We start from the raw sequence: 12,536 nt of genomic DNA, 5'->3' as shown, positions 1-12,536 counted from the left end.
TTGCTTATTTACAGGAAATACTACGAACAAGAAATAACAAAGGTGAAATCTTTTCTTGGATCAATGACAAGTTGGATCTGTTACTATCAGTAAAGGTTTGTGTCTTCACCGCTAATAGTCGAGTAGAATGGTCAGTCAGAAATCAGAACCAATCAGAAATTGACTGTTTGCCGATCCAGACTACAACGCAGCCTTTGGTTTTCAAACTAAATCACAGCATTTCCAAACCTCTTCGTTTTAGCATGAGAGCTCCAGTTTACAGTTAAGGTTACAATTACGATTATTTTTGGTTTGAGGAAAAGGTCGTCAACGGACACACACGTGTACAACTCCTGCAGACACCAAACAAATGATTTGGATTTTCATTTATCCTCATGTAGCTCATAAAAGCACGGCAATAGCCGAAGGTATGGTTGGTAAAAGGAAAACGAAATAATCCATGGCTGTGAACGGAAAGCCATGGTGCAGTCGTTCCAACACACAATGTTTTAAAGTCTTATGTTTGAATGTTTATGAACAATTCCAGTGTGATGTTTTTAATATTAATGTGCAAGTTAACCTTAATTTGCCTTCGAAAGTTAAACATTGACTCAGCTGCTATTAATTTCAATAGATCCTGTTGATAAAAGCCCTGGAAAATAATCTACAATCATCGCTAATGAACGTTTAAATAACGAGCTGAGTTTCGAAGTTCCCCGAAGCTACTGAGAGGCATATCTGTGTGTGTGTGTGTGTGTGTGCGCGCGCTCCTGTCATCTGGCCCAGAAGTCTACTTCCTACCCTCTTTCCAAACAGGAAGCCAAAACAAATCCTTGATGACTCGGGTCAGTGGTTTAATTGTCTCCACAGGATTTCTGTGCAGACAGCAACCAGAACGTCTCCTACATCACTCCAGCACCATTCATCATACAGTACCAACCCATCCCCCTGCTGGTGTGTGTGTGTGTGTGTTTGTGTGTGTGGGTGTGTGCTTCATGTATTGTATGTGCATGCACCTTTAATGTAATTACTCCAGCAAACATATGGAGGAGATTTTAACAAGATATCGAAAACCTTTTGTTCCTTTTGAGCACACACACACACACAGACACACACACACAGACACACACACAGACACACATACACACACAGTTGTGTCTCTGTGTTTTCTGAGGACTAACATCGATATCCTGAAGACTTGCTTGAAACTTAACCATAGTTACTATTTGCCTTACCCTAACCTTAACCGCAACTCAACCTAAACCAAACCAAACCAAAGATAGACCTGAACCTGACCCAAACTAAACTTGACCTAACTTAAACCTGACCTTAAACTAACTTAAACCGTAAGTTAAGCCTAAACTTAACCTGAGTAATACCTGGACCTAACCCTAAGACACACACACACACACACACACACACACTTGTTCCTGCATGACAACCTGACCAGAGGCTTCACACAGACAAGACATTTTACTTTGAAAGGATGAAAGTCAATCCAGATGTTGGAAGGCCAGGTGTGTGTGTGTGTGTGTGTGTGTGTGTGTGTGTGTGTGTGTGTGTGTGTGTGTGTGTGTGTGTGTGTGTGTGTGTGTAGGATGCTGACAGGCTCCCTCCCTTCCAACAGCACCGAGGTGTGCAGAAAATGACAGCCGGCGTGAGAGGCGACACAGCCCGGTAACGACCCACGCTCTCCCTCCGCTTACCTTCAGAGCAGAGTCCGGTTCCCTGTGGCCCAGCTCGGCACGGCACGGCTCCTCCGCTGCGGCCGGTGTCACTTCATAAGTTATCCCCCCGGGCACGAGTACTTTCACGATGAAGCTCGAACCAGAGGGCGGTGTTCACGTGCCATACAGATGTGGAACACCCGGTTAGTTTCTGTGGTGGCTCACACAGCGGCTCCTCCGTGCGTCCTCCCGCCGGTCCACGGTGCGTCTGCTGCCGCCTGCTGCTGCTGCTACTGCCGCTTTCGTCGACCGACCCAGCCACCGACTCCAGCCGGCCTACACTGACGCCTAGCGGGGAAACCGAGCAGCGACAGGCTGTTTTATAGGTTTTATGGCCCTAACGAGCTTGGAAGAGTTTTCAATATTCACCCAGCCTTCAGTTGTCATAAAAACTCAAGAGGTGTTTTGTTTGTTCAGTCTGGGCTACTATATAAAACATGGAGAGAGGACCCACTCCATGTAAATATAGTATTTAAATATAAAGGCTCATTCTAGGGTAAAAAACCACACATCATACAATTTCAGAATCAGAATCAGAATCACTTTTATTGCCAGGTATGTGAACCCGCACGAGAAATTTGACACCAGGTTTTTCTTAGCTCTCTTAGTACAAACATTACAAGTAAAAAAAAACAAACACAGACATAAACAAGAACAAAAGACAAACAACAAAAGCTAAATAGTTTGGTGCAATGGTGCATAGAGCATGGATGAAATAATAAATATACATATACAGTGTGCCCAGTATATTGGTATGTACAGATATTTTACAGGTGATCTTACTCAAATATCAGATATTTGATGTTACTGATGTTTGAGAATTTAGATGAACACTAGTGAAAACACCATTAGGATTATTTTATATTAAATTTCTACCAATAAATCCCTCTCACCTGATCCTTTAGAAAGCTCTTTCAGTAATTTGGGCGGTGCTGCCGTTGTGGTTTATTCCCTCCGACATGTTCTCCCCCTGCAGGCTTGGTGTCCTGTTCCTTGGACCCCCTCTCTATCTTCTTACTGCCCTCACCTTTGATGGCTTCACCTGACCACCATCTCTCTCACCAACCCTACACTACTAACCGCAGCATTCAGGCCATGCAACAATGTGGACGTCTGGTGTGAAAAGATGCAGCACACAGGATACAGCTCAGTATGACGGATTATTTGCGAGCCCTGGCCAGGTGTCTCTGGGTGTGGTTGGGATGAAATGTCACTTTTCATGTCATTTTTCATTTTTTGGTGTGGTGGTGAATAGCTGAAAAATAGAAAGGATGCTCAAAGGAAAAGAAATAAGAAAGAGAAACTGACAGAGGCTGTAACTCAAAGTAATTTTAATCTGCTGAGGTGGTAGCATGAAAATACTCATTTATGATAATGATTTTAAAGCATGAACCCGGGATCTGCAGGGCCCCATTTGAGAACCAATACTTTACATAGTAAGGTTAAGACCTGATATTATATTATATATATTATAGAGAAACCCAACAGATCGCACAGGGAGCAAGTACTTGGGGACAGTGGAAAATGTCTGAAAACAACCTCGACTGAAGCACATGTGTCGAAAGTCCAGTATTTGTGTGAAAAGTGTAAATAAGCTCATGTATGTTTTCTGAGTGTTTGAGTCCACATTTGCTCCCTCTGCAGGTTTACTTCCAGGCTGCTTTGTTACATGCAGCACTGAATCACTTGGACGCCGGCCTCCTCCTCCTCCTCCTCCTGCAGCTGGAGGCCAGGACAGGAAGCAGAGCTGGTGAGATTTCTGACAAATGGGCCCACCTCAGGGGGTAACAGGGCTTATACATGTGAGATAGCAGCAAAGACTGGAGGAGGGGGGGCTCCACTAACATCCTATTTTTATGATCTAATTTCAGATAAAAATATTTTTGGAGGTGTATTTTCATTCAGTTCAATTACAGCCCACACCCCCGACTCACAAATGTCTCTCCACATGCAGCCGGTACAATCAATTCTGGTCTCTGCACTCTGAGAGTCACACAACGTGCAGCACATACAAAGAGCTGCTCTCCTCCTGTTAGAGCTGATTACAATGTGGCTGCAGAAAACAAGCTCAGAGGATGATCAGTGTGTGAGATGATTACAAGGTGCATTCACACTTTCTGGGAGGATTTTATAGACATTAAAGGGAAATCTGTTCAAATGAATATGAGTATTTAATTAGCCTGTTGACTCTTGATGCTATTCACATATTTTATATAGGTCATAATTTAACTTTAATGCTCTTGACAAAACAAACAAAATTAAACTTACCATTGTTCATCTGAATCCTTCTTTCAAACTTTAATGTTGATTTAAAGGAACAGAATCATTCTTATGAACTCGTATCTCCTTCTTGTGGGGTAAAGAATTAATATATTTTAAAAGAAGATAGTTTAAACCAGTTATTCTCAAACTTTTGCAGGACAAGGACCCCCACACTGACACTGGATTACCCTGGACCCCCCATTTTACAAGATTCTGTGGCTTTGAGATGTTTTAATACAGGAAATATAAAAAATTTGGGATAAAAACAGTTATACATTCTGCCAGTCTGTTACTAATAGATGGAATTATAATGACAATTATTGCTTAATGCCAGGGACCCCTGGAACCCCCTCAAGGATGCTTAGTGTATATTTACTACTAAAAGTTGAGACAGACCTTTGTGTGTTTTCTTTATGACATTCCAAGTAGAAATGAACTGATCACATCAGAGTGTTGAATATGGACATGAATTAATTTAGTCGAGTCAGATTAAGTGGCACAGGAATACAGTTTGTTCAGTTTTACTCTAAAAAGTCACATCACTTCCACCTGCTGGATCTTATTCTCTGTTTACCTTCATATATAGATCAAGATCTACAGGTGCACATTTTAAATCGAACAACACGGTCCTAAATGAGGATAAAACATGTATCATATACATGATTTCCAAATATATAAAACATGAGACTAAGAGAATAATTAAGTACAAAACAATCAAGTTGAAGTGATGCTATAGAGCAGGTCAGAGCTTTCCTCTTACTTTATACCATTTTAGCCGCTGAGTGTTTGATATGCATTAGATATGAGCACATTGAACCAAAAGCATGACTGTGCATTTTTGTGACACATACCTCATGAGGTCCCCTTTATGTGCTTAGTCAGAATCTGTCATTTACCTTGTTTGTTGATTCTGCAGATCTAAATATAAAGTGGTCAAAACTCAATCAAAGCCACTTTTAAAATATTAAAGGCTGCATTTGTGTTGGATCAAAAAAAAGGAGCCACATGATTTAATGATATTCTACATTGATGAAGTGAGAGTGACCAATGAATGCAGGCTGGACCCGTGCCCACTGTGGCTCGAACAGCAGCTTATGGAGCAGCAGATAGGAGAGGGTGAAGGAGTTTATCTGCAAAAACCTGCACCGACTGTAAAATATCATCTGGATTCAAAAGCCTGACTCATGCTTTCACGTAACATTTAATCAAGTCTTAGGTGGCCAATGTATAGTGTGAATGTATAAAGAAAGAAAATCTTATAAAATAAAAAGTCCTTACTATGTAAAAGTTTTTAAAAAAGGGCTTTATTGTCTGAGATTAGAAATAAATGTGTGAATTTGTATTTGTAAGTGGGTCTATGTTAGTATTTGGTGTCTGAGAGAAATCTGAAACTGTTAAATTCTAATTTAAAAACAATGGTGGCAGCTGAACTGACCATCACAGGAAACCCCCTCACACCAGCTCCACTCATGACAGAGAAGCAGCGTGACGCACGCACAGCAGCAGATAGTGGTGCGCAGCCTCCACCCTGCCACATGGCCCTGGCTGCTGTCCGATAACGCACAGGAGACAAAAACAACGAGGCTGCAGCCTGAGACCTTTTACACCTTGTTTTCTCCACACAGGGAATTATTATTTCTCACCGATCCTGTCTGCCTTCGTTGTTTGTCAACGTGTCGATAAAATGGTTGATTAAGCGCCTTTTTACGCACAGCCTTTTTTTTAATCGACCTCTGACCAATCAGCTCTTTGGATATTCAGCCACAGGTCGTCGCTGAGCAGTAAAACAGGCTGCGATGCTCTCAAAGAAAGAGAGGGAGCTGATTGCAGAAATATGGGAAAAGCTGACTCCTGTGGCAGAAGATATTGGCTCAGACGCGCTTCTTAGGTAGGTTCATATGGACGTTTCATAAAATATGAACCTGCTGTCGTGAAATAAACTATTGTGTAGTATTTCAATCTGGTGAGATATTGGATTTATAAATGGTTAAAGTAAAACAGGTGTAAGTTATCTTTTTTTAATATTTGGTTCAAAAGACTAAAACTCATGACACTTTATTTGTGACTTCATCAACACGTGTTAGTGATGATGTCTACAACTATTTATTATCAATATATTAATATGTATAACCTCAAAGTAAGGATTTGTAAAGTAATTATTTACATGATAGTTATATCATTAAATCCCCATATGAGATTATGGAAAGCGTAAATTAAAAGTAAATGTATATTAATGATAATATTTAAGAATAATTGATAATGCACTATTTCGAATTTGTTGATTCATCAAAGTGGTTTCAAGATATTGCAAGGTATTGATGATGATGATGATGATGATGATGATGGATGTGGTGATGATGATGACGATGATGATGACGGATGTGGTGGTAGGGGTCAGTCTCCATGTGTCACCTATACTCCCACTGTTCCCCTCCTCCACAGGATGTTCGCCTCTTACCCAGGCACCAAGACGTACTTCTCCCACCTCGACATCAGCGCCCGCTCCGCTCACCTGCTCTCCCACGGGAAGAAGATCGTCCTGGCCATCGCAGAGGGAGCCAGAGACATCAGCCAGCTGACCGTCACTCTGGCTCCTCTCCAAACGCTGCACGCCTACCAGCTCCGGATAGACCCGACCAACTTCAAGGTGCCGGCCCTGAGACAAATCAGTACATATCTCACCTATTGATGACCTAATGGTTACTTGTTGACAATGTTCCTATACTTAAGTGTTCTAATGACTTTTCTCTTACGTGAACTCATTATCAGTCAATGTCAGACCTAACCCACTGGCTTGAGATGAACTATTGCACAGAGCTTCAAAAACAACATGTCAATAAAAGTCGTCATAGTATCCAATTACAGTATCTCCACATCGTTTAAGTGTTTGCAAGTATAAACTGCAGAAGAATTCATAAATACCCTCTTTCAATGTTATATAAAAACAATTCTCATATGCACCCATTCCAAAGTAGGTAGGATGAATAGAAAGACGTGCACACTGGCCTATATGGTGAAATATATCCTTATGTTAGTTCCAAGAGGAAACCGAACGGGCCTAAAATGAAAGTTTGGATTAGAAATCTAATGGCAGATATAAAAAGGATGTGAAATGGCTACAGGAAGTGTTCTGTGTTGCTTTACTTTTTCTGAATAAAGTGACAGAGGACTAGTGAAGACAAACTGCAAGCAGCACCAATGTAACTCAAAGATCATTTTAATAATACCAGTCCTCTCTGAAGTTGCACTCCTTTGGAAAATGAATGACCAGTTGCTGCCTGGTGTTCAGATGATGCATTCTACTTAATCTATCCAGGCAAAAATCTTTACATGTCCTTTAAAACCAAAATAACTGATTAAATTAAGTGGATGAGGCAGACTTTCATGATTCTCTCATGGTGCAACTAAAGTATAACTGACGTCACTTGGTTCTCCCTTCACCTCTCCACCTCTCCACCTCTCCTGCAGCTCTTCTCACACTGTATGCTCGTCACCCTGGCCTGTCACATGGGTGACGACTTCACGCCGGTTGCACACGCGGCGATGGACAAGTACCTGTCAGCGTTCGCAGCCGTGCTCGCTGAGAAATACCGATGAGAACCAGCCACATGTTTCTATAGTATTTAATATAAAATAATAATAATACAAATGTGCAATTAACATGCAAATGTTTATGTTGTATTGCAATAGAATATCTTAATTATGCATGGAAATATTTTCCTCATGCAGGCACAGACTTAACATGGAGACTGCGTCATTTAGTGCAGTTTATGGAGTTTATGGAGTTTCAGGTGTTACATGTTTATTTAAGTATGTTTCTACATGCAACAACACATGTTCAGTATGTGAGGGACATACATGATGTGTACGAGTGTTACGTGTGGTGGGAAAATGAATCCAAGCATCATGATTCCTGACTTTTCTATTTAAGAGGTTTATTCAACAAAGTTGAAAAAGGTTTTCTGCAGTGAGGCTCCTGCTGCTTCAAACGGCTGTGGAAGAATCGGGGGAAATCAGAGTGAACAGAGAGGTCGAGCATATCGAGGCGTCCTGGTTGGATCCATTCAGGTTCTCCGTTCCTTCCCCTCATAGAGACTCTGATGGACGACAGCTGCTGAGTGGACTTTGTGGTGAAGTGGTTTTATAATCTCCTTAGTCAAAGGTCAAGAATGAATTTTCAACCTCCGCCTTTGAGACAATATTTGCCCTTAAAGGGTTAAAAATGACTATTCTTCCAAAAGCTTTTATGACTTTTAGCACTCTGTATCACACCATTTAAAACATATAGTGTATCTTATCCATTTTTACTGACAGTATACTGCTTCACACTCTGTAATGCACAGATAACTTTTCCTGCAGCTAATAAATGCGACAAGGAGCTAACATCAAATCATTGGTCTTATTTATTTTTTAACTCTTCTCTTGCTTTTTCAATCTTATTTAGTCTACAACTAACAAGTTTAAATAACTTTTACTGAAACATGAGATTTTGACTTTATGTGTCGAATGTGATGCCTCTAGACTTTTTCCTGATAATCTTGCAAGTGAACAACACACCTGTCCAGAGGTTCAAATATGTCTGATGCTCTTATTCTTGTGGAGGGTCAGGCAGCTGTTATAACACTGACAGCAGATACAAACAGTTCCAGAAAATGAGGAGCTTATAGGTTAAACCGAAAGGAAGCAGAAGATGGTGACGAGGCCTCAGACACACTGTTGAAAACCTTCCCTGTCTGTGTTTTCCTTTCTCTCTTTACTCCGGTCAAAGTTGCTTCCTGCCGTGTTGCATGATGGAAATATTCCTTTCTAGAACGTCTGTTTCCTTAAACACGGCGGACAGGAATTTGAAAGTCCAGTGTGTAAGATTTAGGTGAAAGGGATTTTTTGGCAAAAACTGAATATAAAATAATCCTAGTGATATTTTCACTGGTGTGTTTCATTTAAATTGTATTAATTGTTGTTTTCTTTACCATAGAATGGGCCATTTATATCTAAAAACTTTATATTTACATGGAGGGGGGGTCCTCTCTGTGGAGACCGCCATGTTTTTTTACTGTCTAAAACCTTTTGAGTTTTCATGACAACTGAAGTTCACCACAGAACTGAATGAGGAGCATTCAGCTGCAACATGCACCTTCACCTCTAGATATCACTAGATTCTGCACACTGAGCCTTTAATGCCACACATAAATTAATTTTACTTCTCCGACCCTATATTGACCTCACTTCAGACTTCATACATTAAGTAACAATGAAATAATATAATAATACATACACAGTGTTTTTGAATGTCATCTTAATTACATTGTTATCTGGACTGAGGTCTTGAGCTGTCCCTGGAGAATTCTTGGAGCTGTCTATGGTGCTGAAACACACTCCCAATTAATGTTGAGCCATCTGGTGCTGAAATAAATGAACTGGGATTCTCTTGGAGAAGCAGATTATCTCTGACAGATATGGGATCTTATTCTTACTCTGAGTATGCCATTAAGAAGCACTGATATTTCTTCGCATACAGATAAAGTTACTGGATTATCACAAGAGGATCACGAACCATGGACATAAAATCAAATACATAAATCATACAATGTGACTTATTAGGCCTATGACATTTTGACTTTGTGGAGGATGTGCCTCGTGATCAAAACCTTTTAAAAAATATATTTTTGAATAGTTAATTTAAAAATAAAATCCATTGAGAAGTAGGAGCTGATCAAACATGAAGGGCCACGGTTTAAGGCTAGTTATCAGTTTTATAAGGAATTCAAGTGGTGCCACCTGCTGGATGATTTATAAAATTGCACACATTGTTAATGACTGCTCCATTGAGTGTGTTGATGATTTTAAAAAACTGATCTCACGTGGGATCTGTGGTGGGTGGGGTCAGTAGGGTCTTGATGTTGTTGAGGTCAAGAAGTCCCTGCTCACTCGGTCAGCTAGAGTACATATTTTATTAGGTTTATTTTTTTTAAATGAAAATTAGTTTAAGAATGAAGGTTTTGGTGGGACAGTTGATTTACACAATTTAACAGTTTTGATAAAGAATGGAGACGTAAGAAATAAAGATTCAATAAAAACAGGGACTGAGGACACAAAATAAAAATGAAAAGTGAACGGAATCGAAATAAATAGACAGATAAAAATAGAATGAGATAATACAATCCCATCCTGCATGTATTAAAGTGAGTAAAATGTGTATAAGTGAGAAGTAAAGTTAAACAAAATACGTATTAAAATGAAAACAATCTGAAAATAAATAAATAAAAGTTAATTTAAAATGGCATATACCAAATAGTAAAAACAGGGTGAAATAGATATTATATTATTATAATAAATACAAATAAAACACAAGGCTTTTAATGTAGATCTTCAGTTTTCATTTAAAACAATATTAACACTGTGCTGAGTAGTACAATTTAACGATCACTACCATAAGTTAAAAGAAGATCTGATAAGACCATCAAGAGAATTACAAACAAATAAAATGGGTTTATAATGTCCAGAGGCTGAAATGAGAGTCATGTGCCACGTTGAAGAAGTTACCCTTCAGTTTCTTTTGGTTGAAATAAGTATTTGTCTCTCTGTCAGCTGTCAGTTGTCCTCATGTGGCTTTCAGCTTCACTATTCGCACTGACGCATCAGGAGGGTTGTGGCTCTTATCTGTTAAACGCTTTGGGGCCTAAGTCAGTGGAAAATACGTAAAGATTTTACGTGTTAAACTCGGAATCATAATATGGTTGGTGAAGTCTCTAGAAATCCAGTGGTGCCATAGAATCAAATTAAAATATTTTTAAGTATCATCAGCCACGTGTATTTTAGATTTCCTCTATTCAAATATAATGTTTTTTTATATTATGTATTTTTTGTATATATTTTTCAGGTAAGGGGTCTGTAATGATGCCTTTACGCGCCTCCTCAGGCGTACGAGGTCTGTGCGTAATTGCGCACTCGAACAAGAAAATAGAAAACAGATGAACTTTGCTGTGTTGTTGACTTTTATTGTTTTATGGAAGAGACACATAGGTCTAACACATGTGAACAGACGTTATGGAGATCTCCCCCGGGGGTCCAGGTGCGGAGGCCGCTGGGTTTAGTGGTACTGCCTTCCCAGAGCGGACACAACCACGGCCAGGAACTTCTGCCATGCGGCCTGGATGTCGGGAGTGAAGCCGTTTCCCATTTTTGCGGCGACGACGATGGTCAGGCAGTCAGCCAAGAGCTATAGAAGGAAGGGGACGAATTAGATTCATTGTATTTCATGTAATTTTATATGGCATCATGGAGAATCTTTTCTAAATGTTTTTCCTTTGACTTTGGCACAAACACATGAGTATAAACTGGCAGCAAAAGTGCGGGATGTTTGCATGATTAAAGACAAAGTTGTGGATGGTGAGGCTTTACCCTGAAGTTGTCGGGGTCGACGTGTAGCTTCTCGGAGTGCAGGACGCTGAGCTCGGCGTACGTGCCCTTAATGTCGTCCATGTTCTTGACGGCGCGGTCCAGGCCGTGCAGCACCTTGATCCCGTGGGCCGCGATGTTGGGGTTGCTCTTGATGGTCTCGGCGTTGTAGAGGTTGCCGAAGCCGCCGAAGTACCTCTGGGTCCAGGGGTAGACGATCAGACACCTGGGGAGGAGGAGACAGGAGGAGGGTGTAGGTTTTGGCACCAGAAGAGGACGCAGACGTTTAGAAACTATAAATCTTTAATTGCATTTGTGTTCGAAGAGTGAGGCCCTCCGTACCTGCTCAGAGCCTTGGGTCCGACATCTTCATAGTCCAGGCTGGAGAAGATGCTGTTGATGATGCCGCGCTCCTGCTGAGTCCACTCAACCATGGCTGCTCTTGTTTGTGTTTTTTGTTCACGCTTCAGAGAACGAATAAAAAGCTGAATAGTGCCTCGGTTGGAGCTATAGTTCTATTTAAATGTCCCAGAGAGGCCCCCCACCCTGCAGGAGAGGGCGGCTGTGATAGGCCGGAGATGAGGCGTCTCAGATAAAGCACTTCTCTCCAGAAAGTTCTTCGATATTTTGGTGGTGCATTAGTATTGCAGATTTAAAGGGATGCAAAAGATGCACGGCAACACTTCGGTGTGCATGGCGAACAAATTTGAGAAAGCATTCGATCATTATTTTCACCTTTACTTGGATGACTTAAGCTATTAAATTAAAAAAGACCAGATGATATTCGTGCATGTGGGGAAACAATGAAAAGTGAATTTAGTGTGGTTTTCTTGTTTGGAATGAACCAATTATTCTCCTGATTTGTCCATTAAACTGTTGGGATATTGGTATTTTTAGAGGTTGCCATAGTTACAGTCCTTCCAGGATCCCCTTAGCTCATTTTACCCCATTCATTGATCTGAGAACCTTATTAATGTAGCTCTCATTTATTAGTTATTGTTTGCTTTTTAATTGCTTCAAATATTTGCTTTACTTTTTCACCTTTTTACCTTTAAAGCACCTTGTAACTGTGTTTTGAAGACTGCTATATAAATGAAGTCATAATTGTTATTTTTGTTAGTAGTATCAGTAATAGTAGTAATAGTAGTAGTAGTAGTAGTAGCATGTGTT

The 12,536-nt window shown here is 40.4% G+C and overlaps 3 protein-coding genes across 10 annotated transcripts in view; 1 reads left to right on the top strand and 2 right to left on the bottom strand.

Moving 5' to 3' along the window:
* Nucleotides 1–1,944, bottom strand: part of rhbdf1b (rhomboid 5 homolog 1b (Drosophila)) — a 31,354-nt gene extending 29,410 nt beyond the window's left edge. For 5 of the 8 annotated variants that reach the window (XM_020082690.2, XM_069517611.1, XM_020082691.2 and 2 more), the window contains exon 1: nt 1,686–1,920. The gene's annotated coding sequence lies outside the window, so the exon portion shown is untranslated. Of the gene's footprint in view, nt 1–1,685 lie in introns of all 8 variants that reach the window. The other 3 variants (XM_069517613.1, XM_069517610.1, XM_069517608.1) reach the window with 3 other exon arrangements.
* Nucleotides 1,945–5,186: 3,242 nt separating this feature from the next.
* Nucleotides 5,187–8,358, top strand: hbae4 (hemoglobin alpha embryonic-4). Its single transcript, XM_020082960.2, has 3 exons — nt 5,187–5,856; nt 6,411–6,615; nt 7,437–8,358. The coding sequence occupies exons 1-3, from the start codon at nt 5,765–5,767 to the stop codon at nt 7,563–7,565; spliced, it is 426 nt and encodes a 141-aa protein (XP_019938519.1). The 5' UTR covers nt 5,187–5,764; the 3' UTR covers nt 7,566–8,358.
* A 2,587-nt stretch (nt 8,359–10,945) lies between these two features.
* On the bottom strand, nt 10,946–11,866 carry hbbe2 (hemoglobin beta embryonic-2). The gene is made up of 3 exons (XM_020082916.2): nt 11,709–11,866; nt 11,370–11,592; nt 10,946–11,187 (listed from the first exon to the last, which is right to left on the bottom strand). The coding sequence occupies exons 1-3, from the start codon at nt 11,798–11,800 to the stop codon at nt 11,059–11,061; spliced, it is 444 nt and encodes a 147-aa protein (XP_019938475.1). The 5' UTR covers nt 11,801–11,866; the 3' UTR covers nt 10,946–11,058.
* Nucleotides 11,867–12,536: the final 670 nt, after the last annotated feature.

This window comes from Paralichthys olivaceus, chromosome 21, assembly GCF_024713975.1.
Source record: "Paralichthys olivaceus isolate ysfri-2021 chromosome 21, ASM2471397v2, whole genome shotgun sequence".
Lineage (NCBI taxonomy): Eukaryota > Metazoa > Chordata > Actinopteri > Pleuronectiformes > Paralichthyidae > Paralichthys > Paralichthys olivaceus.
The sequence above is the reverse complement of the archived record's forward strand: the minus strand, read 5'-3'. Positions and strand labels throughout refer to the sequence as shown.

Bases quoted from the DNA above. Each gene is read 5' to 3' on its own strand.
- hbbe2 (XM_020082916.2), bottom strand. From the start codon at position 11,800: ATGGTTGAGTGGACTCAGCAGGAGCGCGGCATCATCAACAGCATCTTC. The intron at 11,593-11,708 runs GTACGGAGGGCC...CCTCCTCCCCAG, and splicing joins GGACCCAAGGCTCTGAGCAG to GTGTCTGATCGTCTACCCCT. The intron at 11,188-11,369 runs GTAAAGCCTCAC...TTCCTTCTATAG, and splicing joins TCGACCCCGACAACTTCAGG to CTCTTGGCTGACTGCCTGAC.
- hbae4 (XM_020082960.2), top strand. From the start codon at position 5,765: ATGCTCTCAAAGAAAGAGAGGGAGCTGATTGCAGAAATATGGGAAAAG. The intron at 5,857-6,410 runs GTAGGTTCATAT...CCTCCTCCACAG, and splicing joins GGCTCAGACGCGCTTCTTAG to GATGTTCGCCTCTTACCCAG. The intron at 6,616-7,436 runs GTGCCGGCCCTG...CCTCTCCTGCAG, and splicing joins TAGACCCGACCAACTTCAAG to CTCTTCTCACACTGTATGCT.